General features: G+C 38.0%; 2 protein-coding genes across 2 annotated transcripts in view; both read right to left on the bottom strand.

Moving 5' to 3' along the window:
• Positions 1-1,619: 1,619 nt before the first annotated feature.
• On the bottom strand, positions 1,620-2,920 carry LOC125496718 (uncharacterized). The gene is made up of 2 exons (XM_048642261.1): positions 2,595-2,920; positions 1,620-2,487 (listed from the first exon to the last, which is right to left on the bottom strand). Exons 1-2 carry the CDS (start codon positions 2,918-2,920, stop codon positions 1,620-1,622), a joined length of 1,194 nt encoding a protein of 397 aa, XP_048498218.1.
• Positions 2,921-16,369: 13,449 nt separating this feature from the next.
• The window catches only part of LOC104890939 (uncharacterized), a 29,711-nt gene continuing 24,257 nt past the window's right edge, over positions 16,370-21,823 (bottom strand). Inside the window, exons 7-9 of the mRNA XM_010676558.4 lie at positions 19,642-20,230; positions 18,329-18,810; positions 16,370-17,346 (exon numbers count right to left, since the gene is read on the bottom strand). Of these exons, the coding sequence (XP_010674860.2) occupies positions 16,702-17,346; positions 18,329-18,810; positions 19,642-20,230 (1,716 nt within the window). The 3' untranslated portion in view covers positions 16,370-16,701. The remainder of the gene's footprint in view (positions 17,347-18,328; positions 18,811-19,641; positions 20,231-21,823) is intronic.

Below are 21,823 nucleotides of genomic sequence, written 5' to 3'. Positions count from 1 at the left end.
AGAACTGAAAATAAGCAGGGGAGAATAGGCCCTTAGTCCCAAAGTCCTAGTTGTTCATATGACCAATCATTACTTTCGGAAGCTACACTTTATAGTTATTCTACACCGTGTTAGTTAAATGTTTTGATGTTTGCTCCGGTAGCTGTTGGGCCGCGAATCTTCAGCCACTGTATCAGTAGTACGCGGGTTCGACCCTTGCTGAGGAGGCTAGCTTTTGGTTTTCTTTTCCATGTTTTGTCACTCCTCTTCCCTTCCTTCTTTTGTTTTTTTGTTCTGTTTTGTATGTTTTCTGTCCTCTTCCCTTCTTTTGTTTTTTGTTTTGTTTTGTTTTGATGGCAAAGTCACCACATTGGTTTTCTTTTCATTTACTATTTTCAATTTCATTCTATACAATCTTTTTTCTTTTTCTCTTTTTGATTTAGAAATTTAGATAAAGCTCTACTTATCAATTCTTTTTTTAGCTTCAAGTTTTATGGAACATCTTCTTCCTTTCTTCTCTGAAAGAAAAAATTACTCGAAATAATCTTAACTTTTTGCCATTTTCTTATAGTAATCCCAATTTTCGGAAAACACCCAAGCTAACGGACTATCTTATCAAAATAATATGAACTCTTCAATTTTCTGTATACTTAATATGAAATACCTAAAATATATTAGTGATGTTGTGATGGCCAACAATATAAGAGTTTCAATTATTATGAGAACCATCCGATGACTCTGATTCTACATATTACTTACGACTATTTTGCTTTACAATATTTGATTTGCAAATAGTTAATACCTAGTCATCACAACATCACTAATATATACTTCGAACTCACGTGGGCCAGATCGATCACTCTCAGCATTCCCCAAAAAAATGAGCTCCTCTGTTGCAACTGCAGCTGCTATGAAACCTATTCATGAGAGACCGGATCTTCTTATGCCAACCAATGCAATGTGTCTGATAGTTCCCTCTTACTTAGGCATAAAAAAGCCCTCATATTCAGAAAGAGCCATATTCTGCACCCTCCGACAATCTTGAAGGACATAAAACAACTGATTATGTGGATCATCGGATGTGGACTATTCGTTCGTCACCCCTTACTAGAAAGCTTACCGCGAGGATATGCCACTGGTTAGTATGATGTACAAGAAAAGGCAAAGAACAGATTTCTATCTTGTAACCATACTCAAATTTGGCAAGGTTCTTATATAAACATAATACCGGTTTTATGATAAACAAAAAAATGTGTTATCTATCGGCTATCATCATGGGAGAAAATTCTCAAAAACCTTGGGTCTCTTATTTTTCTTTCCTCACATTCATCAACATCCCCTTAATTTCTCTTTCCTCACCTCATTCGTCCACATCACTTTCCACTAACTTTATCACCCACCATCTCCATTTCACAATTACATACCTACATTCATTAACCTCCCCATTTACCTTCTCTCCCCTACTTTTCCATACCCCACCTCCTTTTCTCTCTCCTACATTCCATACCCCACCAATTTTTTTTTTTTATAAAAAAAAAGGAAAGGAAGAAACTAGGGAGGGTCCCAAGATTTGGGCCACCCTAAAGCATCCTTGCGGATGATTACAGCGAAAGATAAATCAGAAATATCAAACCAGTAAGTCATGGTAGATGTCGAATGACCACGATGAGCCATCCAGTCCGCTGTCGCATTTGCTTCCCTAAAAACATGACAAACTTCACATCCTCAAACTGACCCATATCTTGAACCGTATCCAAAATAATGGAATTTTTCATCCACGGGATCTTCCAAATGCGCTTAATAGCGTTGATAACAGCCAAGTTATCACCTTCCACAATAAGCTTGCCAATACCAAGAAATCTAGCCCCTCTAATACCTTCCCGGAGGCCCCTTGCCTCTGCCTCTAAAATAGAATCCGCTTCGTCTAGAGTCCCCGCACCACACAACCGAACAATACCTGCCGAATCGCGAATAACAAACCCAAAAGCCGCTTGACCACTAGCCAGCTTTGAACCATCAAAATTTAATTTAAAATAATCACCCGGGGGAGGGGACCAAACAACCTGATCCCTAATATTCACCTTGGCCTTCTTTCGAGCAGAAATAGAGACACTAGAATCCACACCCGCCACCACAACTCCTGAAACAGAAAGATTGTGCGCAAAGGCTTTGACCATATGACTAACCTTTTGGGGGGAAGACGAATCTTGCCGAAAAATAACCCCATTCCGCGCATACCACACAAACCACCACACAATAGCCATGCACTCCACTTGGGGCATTGAGAAAGAGGATTTTAAGGATAATAAAAAACTATAAAATGGAACACCATCCTCAATCTCGGGCGGGACATGCCACTTTAACAAAACTTGAAGTTCCGCAAACACATCAATCGTAAATGGACACTTAGAGAACATATGAGCAGAATCTTCCGAGTGATGATTACAAAAAACACACTCCATCGGAAGGAAAACATGACTTAGCTCTAACCTTTTCTTTGTAGGAAGCCTATTATGACATAATTTCCATAAGAAAAACTTGATCTTTGGGGAGTATTCAACTTCCAGATCCAAACAAAGGGCACAGGGACAGCCTGCTGACTACTAAAACCTTACAGAAGCTCTACACCAGATTCAACTGAGTAATTGCCATCAGGAGCAAGGCCCCACACCCTTGTGTCATTACACTCATTACTCGGAAGGAAATAATTCGCTATAGAATTAGAAATCTCAATTGGAACAAACTGCCTAAGCAACGAGACATCCCACTGACCGTCCTGGTCAATAAAGTGGCTGACTTTTAAATCCTCCGAACCAATAGGAATACTAGAGCTTTCCACCAGAGCATTATTAAAGATCCAATTATCAAACCAAAATGAAATACTCTCCCCATTCCCCACTATCCACCGTAAACCCTTCCTAAAGGCACTGCGTAAATTCATTAATCTTCTCCATTGCCATGAGACATTAGCTTTGACTTTATAAGTGAATAAATCATCATTCTTTAAGTATTTTCTTTTGACTAATTGAACCCAAAGATTATCAGGAGAATCCAGAATCTTCCATAAGAGTTTAAATTGAAGAGCATTGTTAGTAGTCTTTGCTTTCCGAAGACCTAGACCACCAAATTTTTTAGGACTACAAAAAAAAATTGCGGATAGCACTTATCCCACCCTATCAAGTTGGGGGACTTAGCTTCAGAAGCTTTGTTCCAAAAAAAATTGCGGTAGCACTTATCAAGAGAGGAAAGAATAGCAGGGGGCAAAGAAAAACTTTGCATTTGATAGTTAGCTTTCGTAGCTAAATTAGATTGAACTAGAATAGTTCGTCCTTTGAGATAACGAATTAGCTTTCCATTTAGTCAGCTGTGACGTCACTTTTTCCTGTAAATCAGCAAAGGTAGCATTGGTAACTTTTGAATCTATTATGGGACACCCCAAATACTTACCCAACGAAAAAGATTTGTCCATTTGAAGAATATCGTCAAAATTAGCGGAAAAACTATTAGACACATTGTCAGTACATTGAAATGCCGATTTATGAAAATTCACTAATTGACCTGACATTGTGCAGTACTTATCTAGAATAGACTTGATAGTATTGCAACTATCCTCCGAAGCTTTAGCAAAAATCATCGTATCATCAGCAAATGTTAAAAAAGGAAATTTTACTCCCGAATGTCCTAAAGTGACTCCTAAAAATTTAGATCCAGACAGACTACTGTCTAGCCAAAATTTCCGCACATAAAATGAAAATGTACGGAGATAGGGATCTCCTTGACGTACTCCTCTTTGCGGAATAAAAGTTTCACCTGGGATACCATTAACTAACACCGAGAAGGAGACCGTTGTGATGCACTGTCTCAACCACTCTACCCAACGAGCACAAAATCCCAGCTTATCTAGAGTAGCAAATATATAGTCCCATTATAACTTATCATACGCTTTTTCCATATCCAGTTTAATAGCCAACCACCCTGATGCCCCTTTCTTGTTCTTAAAGGAATGAAAGACTTCATGTGCTAAAAGTACATTATCTTGGATCAATCTCTAAGGGACAAATGCACCTTGAAGGGGATGAATAATCTTTCCCAAAACCACTTTTAATCTATTAGCTAGAATTTTTGCAAGGATCTTATAAATAGTCGAACACAAACTAATTGGTCTAAAATGATTAGGATTAGAGGGATTATCTACTTTTGGAATCAAAGCGATGAAGGTGTGGTTAATTTCTTTAAGGATTTTTCCTGAATGAAAAAAAGCTTTTATCGCTCTGAAAACCATATTACCAACTAGGGACCAATACTTTTGAAAAAAGAAAGGTGGATAACCATCCGGCCCAGGCGCTTTATCAGGAGCTAAATCAAAGGTAGCTTCTTTAACCTCCTCATAGGTAACCTCTCTACATAAATAGGCATTGTCTTCATCGGAGATAATTTCATTTAGAAGGTCAAAATCCTGACTAGTATCAAACGCACATCGAGTATTTGAGGTGAAACGCTGTTTAAAGGCTTCAGTAAAACATTCTTCAATCTTTGCCGGATGAGTGACCACTAACCCTTGATAATAAAATAATTTAATTCATCATATTAATTTTAGATAATATTAATAAAATCAAAATATAGTAATTATAATTAAATAATTACCTTCTAATTAATCGATTAAATTATTAATTATATTACGTTAACAAAAAAAGCATTATTTTTAATTACACTAGTTTACCCATTTTTCCTTTGCGGTTTAATTTGACAATTACACTAATTATTAATAATAATGACGAATAAATACGCAAACCAAAACCATTAATTGCGGTCAGATTATGCATAATTACACTCATGTAAAGTTGTACAATATAGAGTATATACTATTTTTGTACATACAAATTTCTACATAAAGCAGAAACAGAAAAATATTTTTGAAATTGTTATTAAAAATAAACTATTAGTACCTCAATTTCGAGTCAAGACTAAAATATAAACTATAACTGAAATTTGAGTCCCCAACATTGTAGATATACGTAGACTTACATGTATTTTTGGACTGAATTAATGGAGACTCAGTTTGATTCAATTTACATGAAAAGGCGTTTATGCTAAAGGAACGGTGTCACATGACACTTTTTAACGTATGTGTCATGTGCTTTCTTCTCAAACTTCTAATACACATGTTTATGATCTCATTTTAAAAATATTAACACCGAGTAGCTACTAGGAATTGAACATATGCCAGTTGAAACAAAATATGAGAGTTTAACCACCACTGCAATGCATTTTCAATGTTTAATGTTTCAAAGTAAAACATAATAAAGTCTTATAATTATATGTAATTATAAAGACATAAACAAGCTTTTTGACCTCTGACACTTTTATTAAATTAATAACATTCTCTTACCCCAATTCCATTGAAATAGTTATTTTTATCCCTAATTCCTTAAATTTTTTTAAACTACTTATCATGCCATAACGTCCGTTTCCCAATTTTATACCAAACAATTATTACAAAAAACTATCAATTATGAAATTCATGAATAATAATATATTAATATATTAATAATTGTAATTGATTCACCACATCACTTAGCAAAAAGTAGTTTATATATATTAAGTGTGAAAAGTGGTGCACAAGTGAAGGTGTTGGTTCATTTGCATTCCTTTACAGCTTTACCAGATTCTTTTAGTTCATTTGCTGTTATACAAAGTTAACACATAAGAGCAGTAAAAGGAAATAAGTATTTTATTCTTTGCCTTGTTTCCTGTTCTTTATTTTCTTTTTGGTACAGGGGCTTATGGGCTAGGATCCCCATCGTAGGGAGGCCAGGGCCCGAATGAAACACCCTCCTAACAACATACACGATGACCAGAACGCTTACTACTAAAAATATCATGCCGGGTGTCGGACATGCCATGTAAAAGTGTGCCAATGATTAAAAAGGAGGGTTTCATGCTCATATGTTCATGTTGTAAAATGGGAAAAATATTTCATTTATCTTATTTGTAGTCATATCTAATAATACAAGAATATAATTCTACCACATAAAAAATAATCCGTGCACTCCACGGACTTCAAAAACTAGTAAACCTAATAGGATTAAATAATAATCATCACGCAAAGTATGAGAATATAAAGTAGATGTTAATAAGCCCAAACTTTTCTCATCGTTGTCTAATATGACAACTTGAGTTTGAATTGGACTAAATTATAAACTTTTCTTAATTAACTGACACCCCCTAAATTAAATACCAAATATAACAAGTTTGAAAAGTCAAAATTCATTTCAAACTTTTTGATAGATTATGTAATTAGAAATATGTAAATATTTTAATTACTAATTAGTTTTGTATTCCTAATTAGTTTCCTAACTAATAGGCTGTAATCTTGGATGTATTTTAGGTAAACTTTGACTATAGCTTGCTAGCCTAGTATAGATAGTCAGTTTGTAATCTTCATCAAATCAAGGAATATATTTCTACATGGTATCATTGGCTTAGGGTTTTCGATCCTCTCATTCCCTTCCGCTGCCCTACGCCGTCGCACAGCCCACACGCCACCATGGCCGGCGACAGCCCTTCTACTCCTCCTCCGTCTTCTTCTATTTCTTCTTCTCTTTCTCACACTAATATCAAACAAAGTGTTCCCATCACTCTTGACATGGAAAATGTGCAATACTCCACGTGGGCGGAGTTGTTTAAGATTCATGCACGTTCAAATCGTGTCATACATCATATTATTCCTTCTTCTAAGATTAAGGAACCTGTCACAGATGCTGAAAAAGAGGAATGGTCCACCATTGATGCGACCGTTTTGAAATGGATTTATGGTACCATTTCCACGGACCTCCTCAACACTATTCTTGAGCCTGACTCAACTGCCTTGGCGGCATGGGAACGTCTCCGAGGTATTTTTCAAGACAATAAAACTTCAAGGGCCGTCACCCTTGAACAAGAATTTTCCAATACTTCTATGGAAGATTTCCCGAATGCATCCGCCTATTGTCAACGGTTAAAGATGTTGGCCGATCAACTGAAGAATGTGGGTGCTCCGGTATCCAACAATCGTTTGGTTTTGCAAATGGTTGCGGGCCTCACGGATGCCTACAGTGGAGTTGGTACTCTTCTCCGTCAAAGTGATCCGCTTCCCCCCTTCTATCAAGCACGTTCTATGCTTGTGCTTGAGGAGGCCGGATTTTCCAAAAAGGCATCCATCGGCGCCTCTTCGGCTTTATTGGTGGATTCGTCACACTCGGTTTCTCCTCCCCTCAAAATTCGAATGGTGGTAAACAATCTAAAAATCGCTCCACCAACTCCGGCCGAAAATCCGGCCACCGTGGTGGTGGTGGCGGCAGAGGGGGTGGTCGGCACTCCGGCAGTCGTCCCGGCGGCCATCAACAGCCGGCTGTGTACCAGCAGCCGTGGTTCACGGGCAGGCAGCCCCCTTCGTTTCCTACTTGGGGGGGTGGCCTTATGGTTGGCCCATGCCACCATGCCCATTCCCTACTCAAGGTTGGGCTAGGCCCAATCCACCAGCAGCAGCAAGCCAGCGCCCTTCTCCTGGAATTCTGGGCCAGCGACCAGTAGCCTATGTTGCTGAACATGGGCAATTTCAGCCCACAGAAATTGATGCAGCTTTCAATACTTTTGAGCTCACTCCACCGGACCCGCATTGGTACATGGATACGGGGGCCACGTCTCACATGACGTCCTCTAAAGGTACTTTCTCGTCTTATTTTAATTTGAGCAAAAATGATGGAATTATTGTTGGAAATGGCCATACTATTCCTATTAGTGGTTATGGAGATATGCACTTGAATTCTAGTACCTCACCCTTGACCCTTAAAAATGTTTTGCATGCACCCAAAATTATTAAGAACCTAGTTTCTGTTCGTAAATTCACTACTGATAATTCTGGACTGTGGAATTTGATCCTTTTGGGTTTTCTGTGAAGGATTTCAGACGGGGAGTCCTCTCATGAGATGTGAGAGTCAAGGGGCGTTGTATCCTCTCACCACTACCCTACAACTCCTGCTCATCCTCTTCTAGCTTTGCCGCCATTGCTCCTTCTCTTTGGCATGATAGATTGGGTCATCCGGGTGCTTCTATTCTAGATGTGCTTAGGAAAAATAAAATCATTGAATGTAATAAACTTAGTGACTCTGCAGTTTGTTATTCTTGTCCTTTGGGGAAACATGTTAAGTTGCCATTTGTTGCTTCTATTCTAGTACTATGATGCCATTTGACATTATTCATTGTGATATTTGGACATCCCCCGTTTTGAGCTCTTTGGGCCATCGTTACTATCTTGTTGTGTTGGATGATTTTTCTGATTTTGTTTGGACTTTTCCCCTTGCTAAGAAATCTCAAGTTTATTCCATTTTCTTGCAATTTCATGCTTATATCCGCAACAATTTGAACGGGACATTAAAAATCTCCAATGTGATAATGGTAGGAATTTGATAACGCTCCGTTTTGGGAGTTTTGTAAATCTCATGGTCTCTCTCTTCGCCTTTCTTGTCCCTATACCTCCTCTCAAAATGGTAAAGCTGAACGTAAACCCGCACCCTTAATAATATGGTTCGCACTTTACTTGCTCATGCTTCCCTTCCATCTACTTTTTGGCATCATGCACTCCAAATGGCCACATATCTCCTCAACATTCTTCCCAACAAGAAATTAGCCCATCATTCCCCTCTTCATATTCTTTTTCACAAAGAACCTTCTTATTCACATTTACGAGTTTTTGGTTGTTTGTGTTTTCCCCTCCATCCTTCCACTTCCATAAACAAACTTCAAGCCCGTTCCACTCCTTGTGTATTTTTGGGTTATCCTAGTAATCATAGAGGGTACAAGTGTTATGATTTATCATCCCGCAAAATCATTATAAGCCGCCATGTGATTTTTGATGAGCACAAATTCCCATTTTCTGCCATCCATACACCAGGCCAATCTATGATTTTCTGGGCCCTATATAGCCTCTGGATCTCCCTCCATCTCCCTCCACAAAACTGTCCTACCTCCCCTGGCCCAATTCCACACCCGGGTCCATCTTCTTCCCCAGCCCAGACTCTCTCTCCCCGCGTTCCTTCTGCGGACCATGGACCTGATCCCCCCAGCGGGTCCTCTCACTTGTCTCGGTCTGGGCCCAGCTCCCCTATGCAGCCCCCACACTTCTCCTCCCCTATTCGGACTGGGCCTAACTCCCCTCTCCAGCCCCCTAGTCCCCAATCTGAGCCATCCCATATTTCCCCACAAAGAGCCCCACCCTCTCCTCCCTTGGTTCGACCCACTACCCGCAGCCAAAATGGTATTTTTCGCCCGAAAAAATTCCTCAACCTAAATACTGCTGTGTCCCGGTCTCCCCTTCCCCGTAACCCTGTGTTGGCTCTTCGTGACCCTAATTGGAAAATGGCTATGGATGACGAATTTCATGCTCTTATTAAAAATAAGACGTGGGAGTTGGTTCCCCGTCCTCCTGATGCTAATGTTATTCGTTCTATGTGGATTTTTGCTCATAAAGAAAATTCTGACGGTTCTTTTGCGAGATATAAGGCTCGTCTTGTAGGTGATGGCAAAACCCAGCGAGTTGGTATTGATTGTGGTGAAACTTTCAGTCCGGTTGTTAAACCGGCGACTATTCGTACTGTACTTAGCCTGGCTTTGTCCAAAGGTTGGGATCTTCGTCAGTTGGATGTTAAGAATGCCTTCTTACATGGGGACTTACATGAGACTGTCTATATGCATCAGCCACTGGGGTACAGGGATCCTCAGTATCCGTCACATGTGTGTCTTCTCAAAAAATCCTTATATGGTCTCAAACAGGCGCCTCGTGCCTGGTATCGCAGATTTGCTGATTTTGTGTCACACATTGGTTTTTGCAATAGTAAGTCTGACAGTTCTTTGTTCATCTACCGCCGAGGTAACGATACTGCTTATCTTCTTTTGTATGTGGATGACATTATCTTGACTGCTTCATCTGCTGCCTTGCGCACCTCCATCATGTCCCAACTTGGCTCTGAATTTGCTATGAAGGACTTGGGTCCTCTGAGTTATTTTCTTGGTATTGCCGTCTCTCGTCATGCAGGTGGTTTGTTTTTATCTCAGCGTAAATATGCTGAAGAGATTATTGAGAAAGCTGGGATGTCGGCTTGCAAGCCCTCTTCCACACCAGTCGACACGAAACCCAAGTTGGGTGCCACAGCTGGTGCACCGTGTGCTGATGCCTCCCAGTACCGCAGTCTAGCTGGGGCTTTACAGTATTTGACATTTACTAGACCTGATATCTCATATGCAGTGCAACAGATATGTCTTTTCATGCACCAGCCTATGGAGGCTCACATGCTTGCCCTGAAACGTATCATTCGTTACATTAAAGGGACTCTTACTCATGGTCTTCACCTCTATCCCTCTTCTATTTCTACATTCATTTCTTATACTGATGCTGATTGGGGTGGGTGTCCGGATACTCGACGTTCGACATCTGGCTATTGTGTTTTTCTTGGTGATAATTTACTCTCCTGGTCATCCAAACGACAGGCTACTTTGTCTCGTTCCAGTGCTGAATCCGAATACAGGGGGGTAGCAAATGTTGTTTCAGAATCCTGTTGGCTTCGAAATTTGTTATTGGAGCTTCACTGCCCTATTCAAAAAGCCACCTTGGTCTATTGTGATAATGTGAGTGCCATCTACTTGTCCGGTAATCCAGTACAACACCAACGCACAAAACATATTGAAATGGACATTCATTTTGTACGAGAAAAGGTAGCGCGTGGTGAAGTACGTGTGTTACATGTCCCTTCCCGATATCAGATTGCAGATATTTTTACTAAAGGTCTTCCTTTGATTCTCTTTGAAGACTTTCGGGACAGTCTTAGCGTCCGCCCTCCTCCCGCTTCGACTGCGGGGGTGTGATAGATTATGTAATTAGAAATATGTAAATATTTTAATTACTAATTAGTTTTGTATTCCTAATTAGTTTCCTAACTAATAGGCTGTAATCTTGGATGTATTTTAGGTAAACTTTGACTATAGCTTGCTAGCCTAGTATAGATAGTCAGTTTGTAATCTTCATCAAATCAAGGAATATATTTCTACACTTTTGTTGTTGCCCGTGCTTGAAAATTGCAAGAAACATTTACAACAGTAATCCTAATTCTCATCGATGTTTTCAATAAACTTGAAACATTGAATTTTTTTCTATAAGAGTTATCTTAATTTTTAAGGGACTTTGAAAAATTATCGAAGTGTTGTTTTCCTATATGCTTATCCCTAAAAAAAACAAGATAATTAATAAATTGGGTTATTTTGAGAAATCTCCCAATAACATCTTTCTTAAATAATCCAAAATTGAATTTATTTTAAACGGATGGTATAGACCATTGTGAAATTTCCAAAGTACATGTAGATATCACATGATATTTTGTATAATTTCTATTATGTATATTACCATGGTGATTATATATTTAAGATTTTGTATTGTGAAATTAGAATCCGTTAGAAAACTACGAGAAAATAGGAAATAGAATATAACGAGTGATCATATAAGATATTTTAAACATGCATTAGATACAATTTTCTAAAAGTATATGCCGACCTACTATGAGCAGTAAATATCATGTTATTTTTTTTTGATAAGTAAGATTAAGATTGATTGCACAAAACCCGTTACAACCTAGCAACCTCAAGGCAAAGCGAACCAACTAGGTTGGACCCCAAGACCAAGAGTAGCAACAAAGTCCAGCCATTACAATCTTACAAACCAAATCTGATCTACACTAGAGACCTTCTGTGTCATAACTGCTATAATCCTTTGCCTAACTGTCTGTTTAACACATCTAAAAACATGCCTAGGACTAGGAACATCCTGATTCCAGTAAGCATTATTCCTACTTTGCCATGTGAAGTAGATTACAACAGCAATACTAGCATACCATACATTCTTCCTAATCTATGTCTTATTGCTGTGCTTAATCCACTGTTGCAAGCGAGCCAAATCACTAGTGCTTGTTATGATCCCAGCCAATCTTTAACATCACCCACCAACCTCCTACTAAATTCACACTTGAAAAACCAAATAAAGTGTTCATGAGTTTCCACATCTTGCTCACATATACTACAAGTATTGGAAGTGGTAACACCAAACTGAGCTTAGTTTGCCTTTGTATATAGCCTAGCCTGGACTGCTAGCCAAGAGATGAACCTGTGTTTTGGACTGCTAATCATGTTCCACACCATATGATCCCAATGTATATGCTCCTGCTCCAAATGATCAATCATCTTGTGGTGAACATTCTTAGTAGAGTACTTAGTCATAGCATAGAATTCTTCTCTACTAAATCATTGTTGCAATGTCTGCTTAGTTTCACAGATTTTCCTCCAATACCAGCTGCCACTAGTCCTTGGAGTATAAGTCCACCACTCTACATCCATCAAGTACACTGCCTTAATCCATTTCACCCAGAGGTTGTCTTCATTTTGTGCAAAAGTCCACACATACTTCCCCATGCTAGTAGCTAGTGATGGCCACTGGTGCGGGCTGGACGGGCCGGACCATGGGTCGTAGTGGGCTGGGCTGAGATTTCACGGCCCAGGACCGGACCGTCAAATTCATGGGCTGGGCGGGCTGGTCCGGGGGCTGAAAAATCTTGGCCCACACCGGTCTGTTACCGGTTTTCACGGTTCATGGGTTTAGTGGACTGGACCGGGCTGAGGGGCCGGCATAAGAATTTTTTTTTCAAAATTATTTAATCATTGAAATTATTCATTATTGTTATATAAAATCTTTAAAATGAATTAAAAATATATACAAATATTAATATTGATGAATAATTTCATTATTTTAAAATTTTATTGAATTATAATATATGCAATTTGATTAGAATATATACAATTTGATTAAAATATACACAATTTGGTTCAATATTTACTTGGATTGGGCTGGTCTGGTTCATGTGTCGGGTTGGATCGGTTTCATGGTCCGGGCTGGGTGGTTTTAGTGGGCTGGGCTCAAGGAATCTGACCCACGACCCACCCACCAATTTCATGGTTCGAGCTGGGCTGGACCGGGCTTTTTGCCGGCCCGGCCCACACGGCCCACGAGGTGGGCTGGGCTGGATTGGCCCGCACTGTTGGCCATCTCTACTAGTAACATTCCACACATGAATATTTCTGAAACATAGTCCACCATGAGCCTTGCTGCTACATAATTTCTCCCATGCAATGTTCCCTGACTTAGTTGTATATACATTCCTAGACCAAAGAAATGCTCTGCACATCTTTTCAATACCTTGTAGTACTTGCTTTGGAAGCACATACACCTGAGCTCAATATACATGAAGCCTCATAAGCACTAAGTTAATCAATTGGACTCTTGCTATATAGGAGAGGTGCCTTGAACTCCACATTTTTATTCTTGCAACCATTTTCTCAACTAAGATCTCACACTGACCATTAGAGATCCTTTTTGAACATATAGGAACTCCTAGGTATCTGAAAGGCAGATGAGTCCTTTGTAGACATGAAACATTGACAATTCTTTGAATCTCCTCCTCACTCATGGCACAATAATAAAATTCAGATTTCCCCACATTGGCTTTTAAACCTGGTGAATTAGAGAAAAGCTCGAATGCTTGTAATAGCAGATAAACAGATGATAACTCCCCCTTACTACATAAGATCAGGTCATCAGCAAAGCATAAATGAGTGAGCTTGAGAGTTTGACATTTAGGGTGAAAATGAAACTCCTCCGTACAGATTACAAAGAGCAGGGGATACATGGGATCTCCCTGTCTTAAACCCCTTGTTGAACCAAAGTAGCCTTTCACTGCTCCATTAATCATCAAAGAAAACTTTGGAGTTGTAACACAGTCCATTATCATCTCGATGAAATGAGCAGGAAACCCTAAGTGAATGAGCATTTCTTGTAAAAATTTCCAATCAACTGTATTATAAGCTTTCTGGAGATCAAGCTTAATCGATCAAGCAACTAGGCTTAGCTGATTTTCTACCATATTGTTTAACCATGTCTTGAACTACCATTATATTATGAATAATGTATCTTTCATGGACAAAATCACCCTGATTTTCAGCAATAATATCTGGTAGGACTCCGAGAAGTTTAATGATGCATTTATACAGAACATTATAACATGAGATAGGCCTGAAATCACTTACAATGGTAGGGCATTTACTCTTAGGGATGAGAGTAATCTCTGTGGAATTCAGGTCCTTGAGCAACTTCTTGTGAGTGAAGAAGTCCAAAATTGCTGATCAATTAACTCCCAATTATCCTTATAAAAGTGAGCCCCAAAACCATCTGGCCTAGGTGCTTTATTTCCAGGGATAGAAAATAAAGCATATTTCACATCCTCTGCCGTATAAGGAGCATTCAGGATTCTCCTATGATCTTCAGTAATCAAAGGGCCATTATAAACTATCTGTTGCAGAACATGCTTCCTGTGAAAATGATTAGTACCCAGTAACTGCTGATAATAAGCAATAAAGGCTTCCTTTACTTGTTTCTAACTCCTGTACTTATGATGAGGCTGCACATGAAGTTGTGTGATAGAATGCTATGCTCGAAGAGATGTAGGCCATAGAGAAAAATGAAACATGGCACCTTGTTTGTCGACCAGAAGACAAGAACATCATTGGGCTTAAGTGGGTATTTCAGAGAAAGTACAACTCCGATGGGAGTATTCAAAAGCACAAAGCAAGGCTAGTGGCTAAGGGGTACTCTTAGCAGTATGGCGTGGATTTTGATGAAACTTACTCGCCCGTTGCTCGGTTCGAAATAGTGAGAGTTTTTCTTGCTATAGCAGCTCAATACCAATTGCCAGTTTATCAGTTTGATGTGAAGTCAACATTCCTCAATGGTGATTTGCAAGAGAGGTTTTTGTTTCACAACCTGAAGGCTTTATTGTTAATGGTCAGGAAGACAAAGTCTACAGGTTAAGGAAGGCTTTATACGGGCTAAAGCAAGCTCCGCGTGCATGGTACAACAAGATTGATACCTTCTTTCAGTCCAATGGGTTCACTAGAAGTGAAAATAAGCCTACACTCTACTTGAAGAAACAGAATAATAGTGATTTCTTGGTAGTGTGTCTTTATGTGGATGATATGATTTATATAGGTTCATCTCAATATGATTTGAGCACCCACTATCAACAAACCATACACCATCTATAGGAGTAATGATCTGAGAATGAGCCATGAATAACTTGGACTTATCTTCCACCTTCTCTGCAAAATTTGTTTTTCCCTCTTCTCTTTGCTTGGTCCAACAACTAGCCTCCTTATGCCCGTAATTCTTGCAATAATGGCACTGAATTTGACTTTTGCTTGGACGCCCTTCATTTGAACGTCCTCAGCCTCTGCCACCACCACGACCTCGACCGCCACGAAAACCACCTCTTCCATACCCACGAACAAAATTTTCAGTCTTCCCTTTATACGAAGACTCACCAGAATATTTGGTCTTCTCCTTATAAGAAGACTCCCCCTTTACTTGGAACACCTTCTCATCCCCCTTAACAGTGGATTTTTTTTCACCCTCGATTCATAAGCTGATAGAGAACTCATCAACTCATCTAAGTTATAAGTTGACAGATCTTTGGACTACTCAATTGCAGGGACAAGATAATCAAAATTCTCATTTAAAATTCTGAATATTTTACCCACAACAAGTTCATTTTCAATATCCTCACCATAGGACCTCATTTGGCTAACAATTTCAGTCACCCTAAACAAATAATTTTGCACAGATTATGTCTCACCCATCATCAATTCAGCGAATTCACCACGAAGAGTTTGCAAATGTACCTTAATCACTCTATCGTCGCCCAAATTTGAGTATCCCTCATGCGTCATGGGCGGTGTTGGCTGCAGAAATGCGTGGGAAAATATCATCATCCAAAGCTGATTGAATGAAGAATAACGCCTTGGCCTCCTTCTTGCGGTTATCCCTCAATTGCTGATCGGGCACTGCCGGTGTCGGGTCTGGTTTCGTATAACCGTTCTCCACCAAATCCCATAATTCTTGAGACTTGAACATAGTCTTCATTTTAAGACTCCAAAGATGATATTTTTCCCCTTTGAAAATTAGAATTAGGGGTTGAGATGAAGGATTGGCGCCATTATTAGCCATATTTCGTCACTCAAATTTTTTTTAGGTGAGTGGCAAATATAATTCACTGGTAAAGAAAAAAAATAAGGTCTGGATTCAGTTGTAGAGGTACTGGGATGATGAAGATAGAAAGGAACTTTACTTCCTAATTTTTTTTTCTTAAAGAAAGGTGGGCACAAGATTGTACTCTGTGAAGATTTGTTGCAAAATGAATCCCACCTGCCGAGTGATACCACGTGTAGTATAAAACACAAAGGGCCAATAGCCTAATATACAAAGTTTATGTGAAGGCTGTATTTTATTCACTCACACACCAAAACTGATTACAATCACGACCTTTTATAAGACTTGAAAAACAAAACTGACTTAGCTAGGAATTTGGAATGCCACTCACTAATGACTGCAATAAACATCAACCAAAATAACTTCTTACAAAACACCTTAAATTTTGTAACTGGGAGAAGACCAATCATAGTTAATGGCCAAGAATTTGAATCAATTCTCAACATATGTGAACCATGTTGCCGCAAATGGCCCAAATTATTTGCAATATCCAATAGTAGAACATACAAACCTTACAAATTAGTTGCATTAATCTTCTTACTTATTGTTCACTGGTTTGCTGCATTTGCCTCTTCTGTATCAGCTCGAGATAGACTTAAATGTTGTTGTCTTAACCTTGTATTCATGCACTTGGCTATGGATGACTTCACAATTTTTTCAAACTTCTTTATTGTAGTAATAGCGCGCGTTCCATATTGAGTGACTAGCTGGATGAAATTTTTCCACGTGAGAAGGAATGTAAGAAAGGAGAGTACACAGACCAAGATAGCCAACCATAAATTCTTTTTCACAGTATTCACAAACACGCCCATTGTGAAAGCCAGCAGTGTGAGGTAGAATGATAATCGAAGCAGGATTATAGAGATATCTAATACCATGAGTGAGCCGTGAATTTTACCAATACCCATTACCCAAAGGAGTAAAAATAGGCAAAGCATAGAGCAACACATTGCAATGGTATTTGCCACAACGAAAACAACGAATGCTGGCTTTTTCAGAAGGATAGGGGAACCATCATCACCATCAAATCCACCAGGAACTTGAAATGCGGCTGCAAAAGTTATGGTTGCCAACAAGCCAGCAACCACGGAGAGAGCATTGGCCGACTCTTTCATTTCCGTTTTACGAATACCATAAGAACTTCTGGCTAAGTAAACTGCCTTCGGCACTTTCTTCCGGAACAGCTCTATAATCTGTTGCATTCAATCAAAGGCATAAAATGACATAGCACCAAACACTTATCATGAACATATATGTGTAAAGCAGTTAACTTGAATGTGTACTTTTATAATATGAACTTAATTGTTGTACTATTAGGTTAGATGTGGTAAGTTGCAATGTCTATGAAATTTCAGTATATAGGAAGTGCCAAATTTCAATTGGTTGAATATAACAAGTTCTACTTTCCATGGGAATTTCCATTCCTCTAGAGGATAGGCAATAAATTATTTCTGTTTAGTGTGAACTATGAATACAATAACTTGTTTTCACTTTCAACCAAATAAAGATGTGTTTGCACTACCTTTCAATGCTTTGTTGCTAAGATCGTTGGCTACAAACACAAATCAAGGTTAAAGAAGAAAAAGGTTAACACTTGCAACTAATTAAACTTTTAGACATGCATTTTTGAAGGATTATAACTATAGACAATGTAATAATATGGGTAAACTAACTTGAAGCATCGGTTAGAGGAGTTTTTATTTTATGTTTCAATATTATTTTTATTAATCTTCATTTACTTTATCTATGATCCCCTAAAATTGTGCGTCAAGCTTAATTGTAAGTATTGTGAAATAGAATTATTACGATCAACCAAACCATCACTTATCATAATATTTAATCAATCATTATCAAAGACCATACTTCCTCTTTTATTTATTAGTTTACCGCTTTAGTTTACTTTTTCAAAGTCAAAGTTCATTAACGTTGACGGTATTTTAAAACTAATATATAAAATTAAATATTTTCATGTGTGATCTTGTTAGATTTATTCCAGTACTGAGGTTTAAGTTATCAAATTTTTATAGTTTCTATTAGTACATAGTTGAAAGTATTAATGGTCAACGAAAGATCTTGAAAAAGCAAAGCCACAAACTAATAAGAAAAAATGGGGTAATCGTCAATAAGCGTCTTGAAAATCTCATTAAAGATAAACCAAGTTTGTCTAATACATACCTCGTTAGGAACATCATGCGATGCAAGTAAATCTGGAATTGCCTGACCCTCTTTATTCAACAATCCAAGTTCTCTTTGGTTTTCATCTTCTAAACACCTTTGAGTTAATACGATTGCAACGATAGAATTGTGAGTCTTAATAGCATAATGTAGGGGTGTATTCCCCTCATAATCTTGCACCAATCTCTGTGCATCTGCTTCAGGGATATCAAATAACTGCTTTCCCGCGCTTTTAAAAGTCCCATCCAAACTTTCATCAATATCATCACCTGTAAAATGCAAGAGATGCAAAAAGGTCCTGCCCCCTAGATCTCGCAAGTATGCTGATTGAGGGCAAATTTTAAGTATACTTCGTGCAACTTGAAAACGACCTGATCTTGCTGCACTTAGTAGCGGTGTGAGGCCTTCATCATCTCGCTTATATGCTGCTTGATTGTTTAAGGCAATCAATTTTTTAACAAATTCGTTTGTTTCAACATCATCTGCATGGAATGATAAATTAGAACTTCGACCAATAACAACTTCAAATTAAGCAAAGAGATTTCCATATGTACGTTGAAGTACAAGTGAATATATTATGTTGACAACATTCTTAAGGATGTGTAACTATATTTCACCACATAATAGATATGGATAATATATATGTACGTTTATGGGTTGCACAAGGATATATTAAGTTTATTCTTCAAAAACTTAGTAAACAAAAAGTTAACATCTAGTACTCCTATCTAGTTAAGGCAATGATGAAGTATTTCTTACTTTATCAGTATTAAAAGTAAGAATAGTTAGTGTTTAATTCTTTAAACTAGCATAATTTAGTTGGTGTAGACATATGTTTTTATCTAGTTAATAACTAAGAAGTTTGAAATTTATCTACAAACCTATTGATTTTTATTTGCTTCACTAGCATGGGAGGACATGCATACCTAAAAATCCAAAAACCATGAGCATGTGATGCAAGTATGAACAATAGCTTATGTCAATTATAATTCACCCCCTCTTGTAGTTTGTTAATCTAAAAAAATATTTATATTTTTCTCCCCGTCCTTTACATTCCTTATTTCCTCTCATTCCCATCGTAGGTACAGAATGCAATGGTATCTCCGACAAAAGTCAAGCACCTTGCACATGACATGGTCAATATCGGCACATTGGCTCAACGATCAAAATTTGGTATATTATAAGGTGGTTTCTCACAAATCTAATGTTTTATAAAGTGGTTTCTGAAAAAAAAAATCCTTAAATTTAGGATACTTTGTTCCAAAATTTCGTCATTTCTACACTATCTTCAAGTTGGTAAGCAAGAAACTTACCAGACGAAAAACCATTTTTGGCAAAAGCATGGAGTGGAGTCTCTCCTAAATCATTAACACGAGAAGAGGCCTCATTGTCGCAAATTAGCAAAGCTTTAGCAGCAATCAAGTTATCAGCCTGCAACGCCTCGTGAATCGGAAAACTGCCTTTGTAATTTTTTACCGCCCATGGTGCAACATGAAAAGTTCTACCTTGATCATCCAGTTTATTCAGAAAAGTTTTGGATGCTTGTATTAGTAATTTTAGTAGAACCTCACTCTTCGACTTCGCAGCGAGATGAAGCGGCGTGTCTCCGTTGCTATCTGGTCGCATGCTAAGAATAGGGAAATCTCGTAGAGCAATCTCAACAAATTTCTCTACGTTTGAGGTCCCATGTCTTAAGGCAATATGAACTATATTGCTTCCACCTGGTGTTTGACGAGTAAACTGAGCTATATCAACAAGTCCAGTTTCTACATCGTTTGGAACTTTGCTGAATATTTGAATTTCCCCTTTTATTGCTGCCTTATATACTGTTTCATCCATCATCTCATCAATTAAGTCTCTCTCTTTGATATAACTTCTGTTTACCATTGGTTCCAATTCTTTCTGTACAAGTACATAGAAAAACATTATTATAGTCTAAAATTACAAAATATATAAAATTTGAGTGATCGATCCAACTAAATAAATTGTATGTTTTTTTTTCTATAAGAGAAACATATGCTTATGCGTGTTGGAGCATGCAAAATAAAGATTTACGAAAGAGCAAATATTGCATCTTCACATTTTCCTCATATATGAAAACCATGACAAGCCTATATTTCTAGGCATACAACTGTACTCTACATAGCTAAAAATAACCACTAAGTAAAAATAGTGGAGATCATGTACCATTACTGATGTACTAAGAACACCAACTAATCAATGCCAAAACTAATATAGGGCGTGTTCGGCAATAGCTTTTGAGGTAGTTTTTAGAGTTTTGAGTAAGTCAAAATTTTAATAATGGTGAAAAGTTGTGTTTGGTGAAGAAGTCGTGTTTGGAACGAGTATGTTACTCACCTACTGTAAGCTTCAAACAAGTTATAATGGTGAAAAGTTGTGATTGTAAGAATGCTCACAATCAGGAACTTCCATCAATTTTGCAGGTACTATTAATGCTTCAAACAAGTTATTATCTACTTGTAATACACACTTGGATTGGAATGTGGACACAGGTTCTATAGATCATATGATCTGTGATAAATCAATGATGCTTAATTGCAAACTTCTAGCTCAACCTATCAAGATTGGCTTACCTGATAGTAAGATGAAATTAGTTGATCTTATTGGACCAGCATATATTACTCGTGATATTCTTAATTATTTCAAATGTTGTCTTTCTACCTGATTTCAAACATAATTGGTTGTCATCAGTTGGCAGAATCTTGGATGAACACAATCTAACGCAAAATTTACTCCTACATCATATGTTTTTCGGGATCCTACAACTAATCATGTCAAGGCCACTGCTGTAAGACAAGCTAAACTTTACAAATGTCAACCAGTTTCTTCTCATGTTTCTGTTTCTTCCTTAAGCATTGTCTTACATGTTAACAAGTTACCTTCATTTGATGTTTTTTATTCTAGACTTGGCCATCCATATGTACATAAGATGAATAAATTGTCTCTCATGTTCAGTTCTCACCCACATTCTATGTTAGATTGTGAATCTTGTGTGTTTGCTAAGATGCATAAAGATCCTTTTCCATCTTCTATTTCTCATGCTACTACCTCCTTTGATTTGCTTCATGTAGATCTATGGGGTCCATATAAACAACCTTGTTTAACTAGTGCTACTTATTTTCTTACTCTCCTTGATGACCACAGTAGACTCACCTGGACTCATTTAGTTCATTCCAAGACACAAAGTCCTAGTCATTTTAACTCATTTTCTAGCCTACATTGAAAATCAATTTGAAAAACATTTGAAAATTATAAGGAGTGATAATGGTACTTAAATAATTCAGAATTACTTATTCAATTATTTGCTCACGAAGGCATCATCCATCAAAGGAGTCTTCTAACATTCCCCAACAAAATGGGAGAGTGGAAAGGAAACATAGACACACACTAGTAGAAAAAGGACGATTTGCGTCCCTTCAATTGCGTCGCACAGACACGGAAACGACGCACAGTTCGAATTTGCGTCGCATGTGG

This window comes from Beta vulgaris, chromosome 4, assembly GCF_026745355.1.
Source record: "Beta vulgaris subsp. vulgaris cultivar EL10 chromosome 4, EL10.2, whole genome shotgun sequence".
Lineage (NCBI taxonomy): Eukaryota > Viridiplantae > Streptophyta > Magnoliopsida > Caryophyllales > Amaranthaceae > Beta > Beta vulgaris.
The sequence above is the reverse complement of the archived record's forward strand: the minus strand, read 5'-3'. Positions and strand labels throughout refer to the sequence as shown.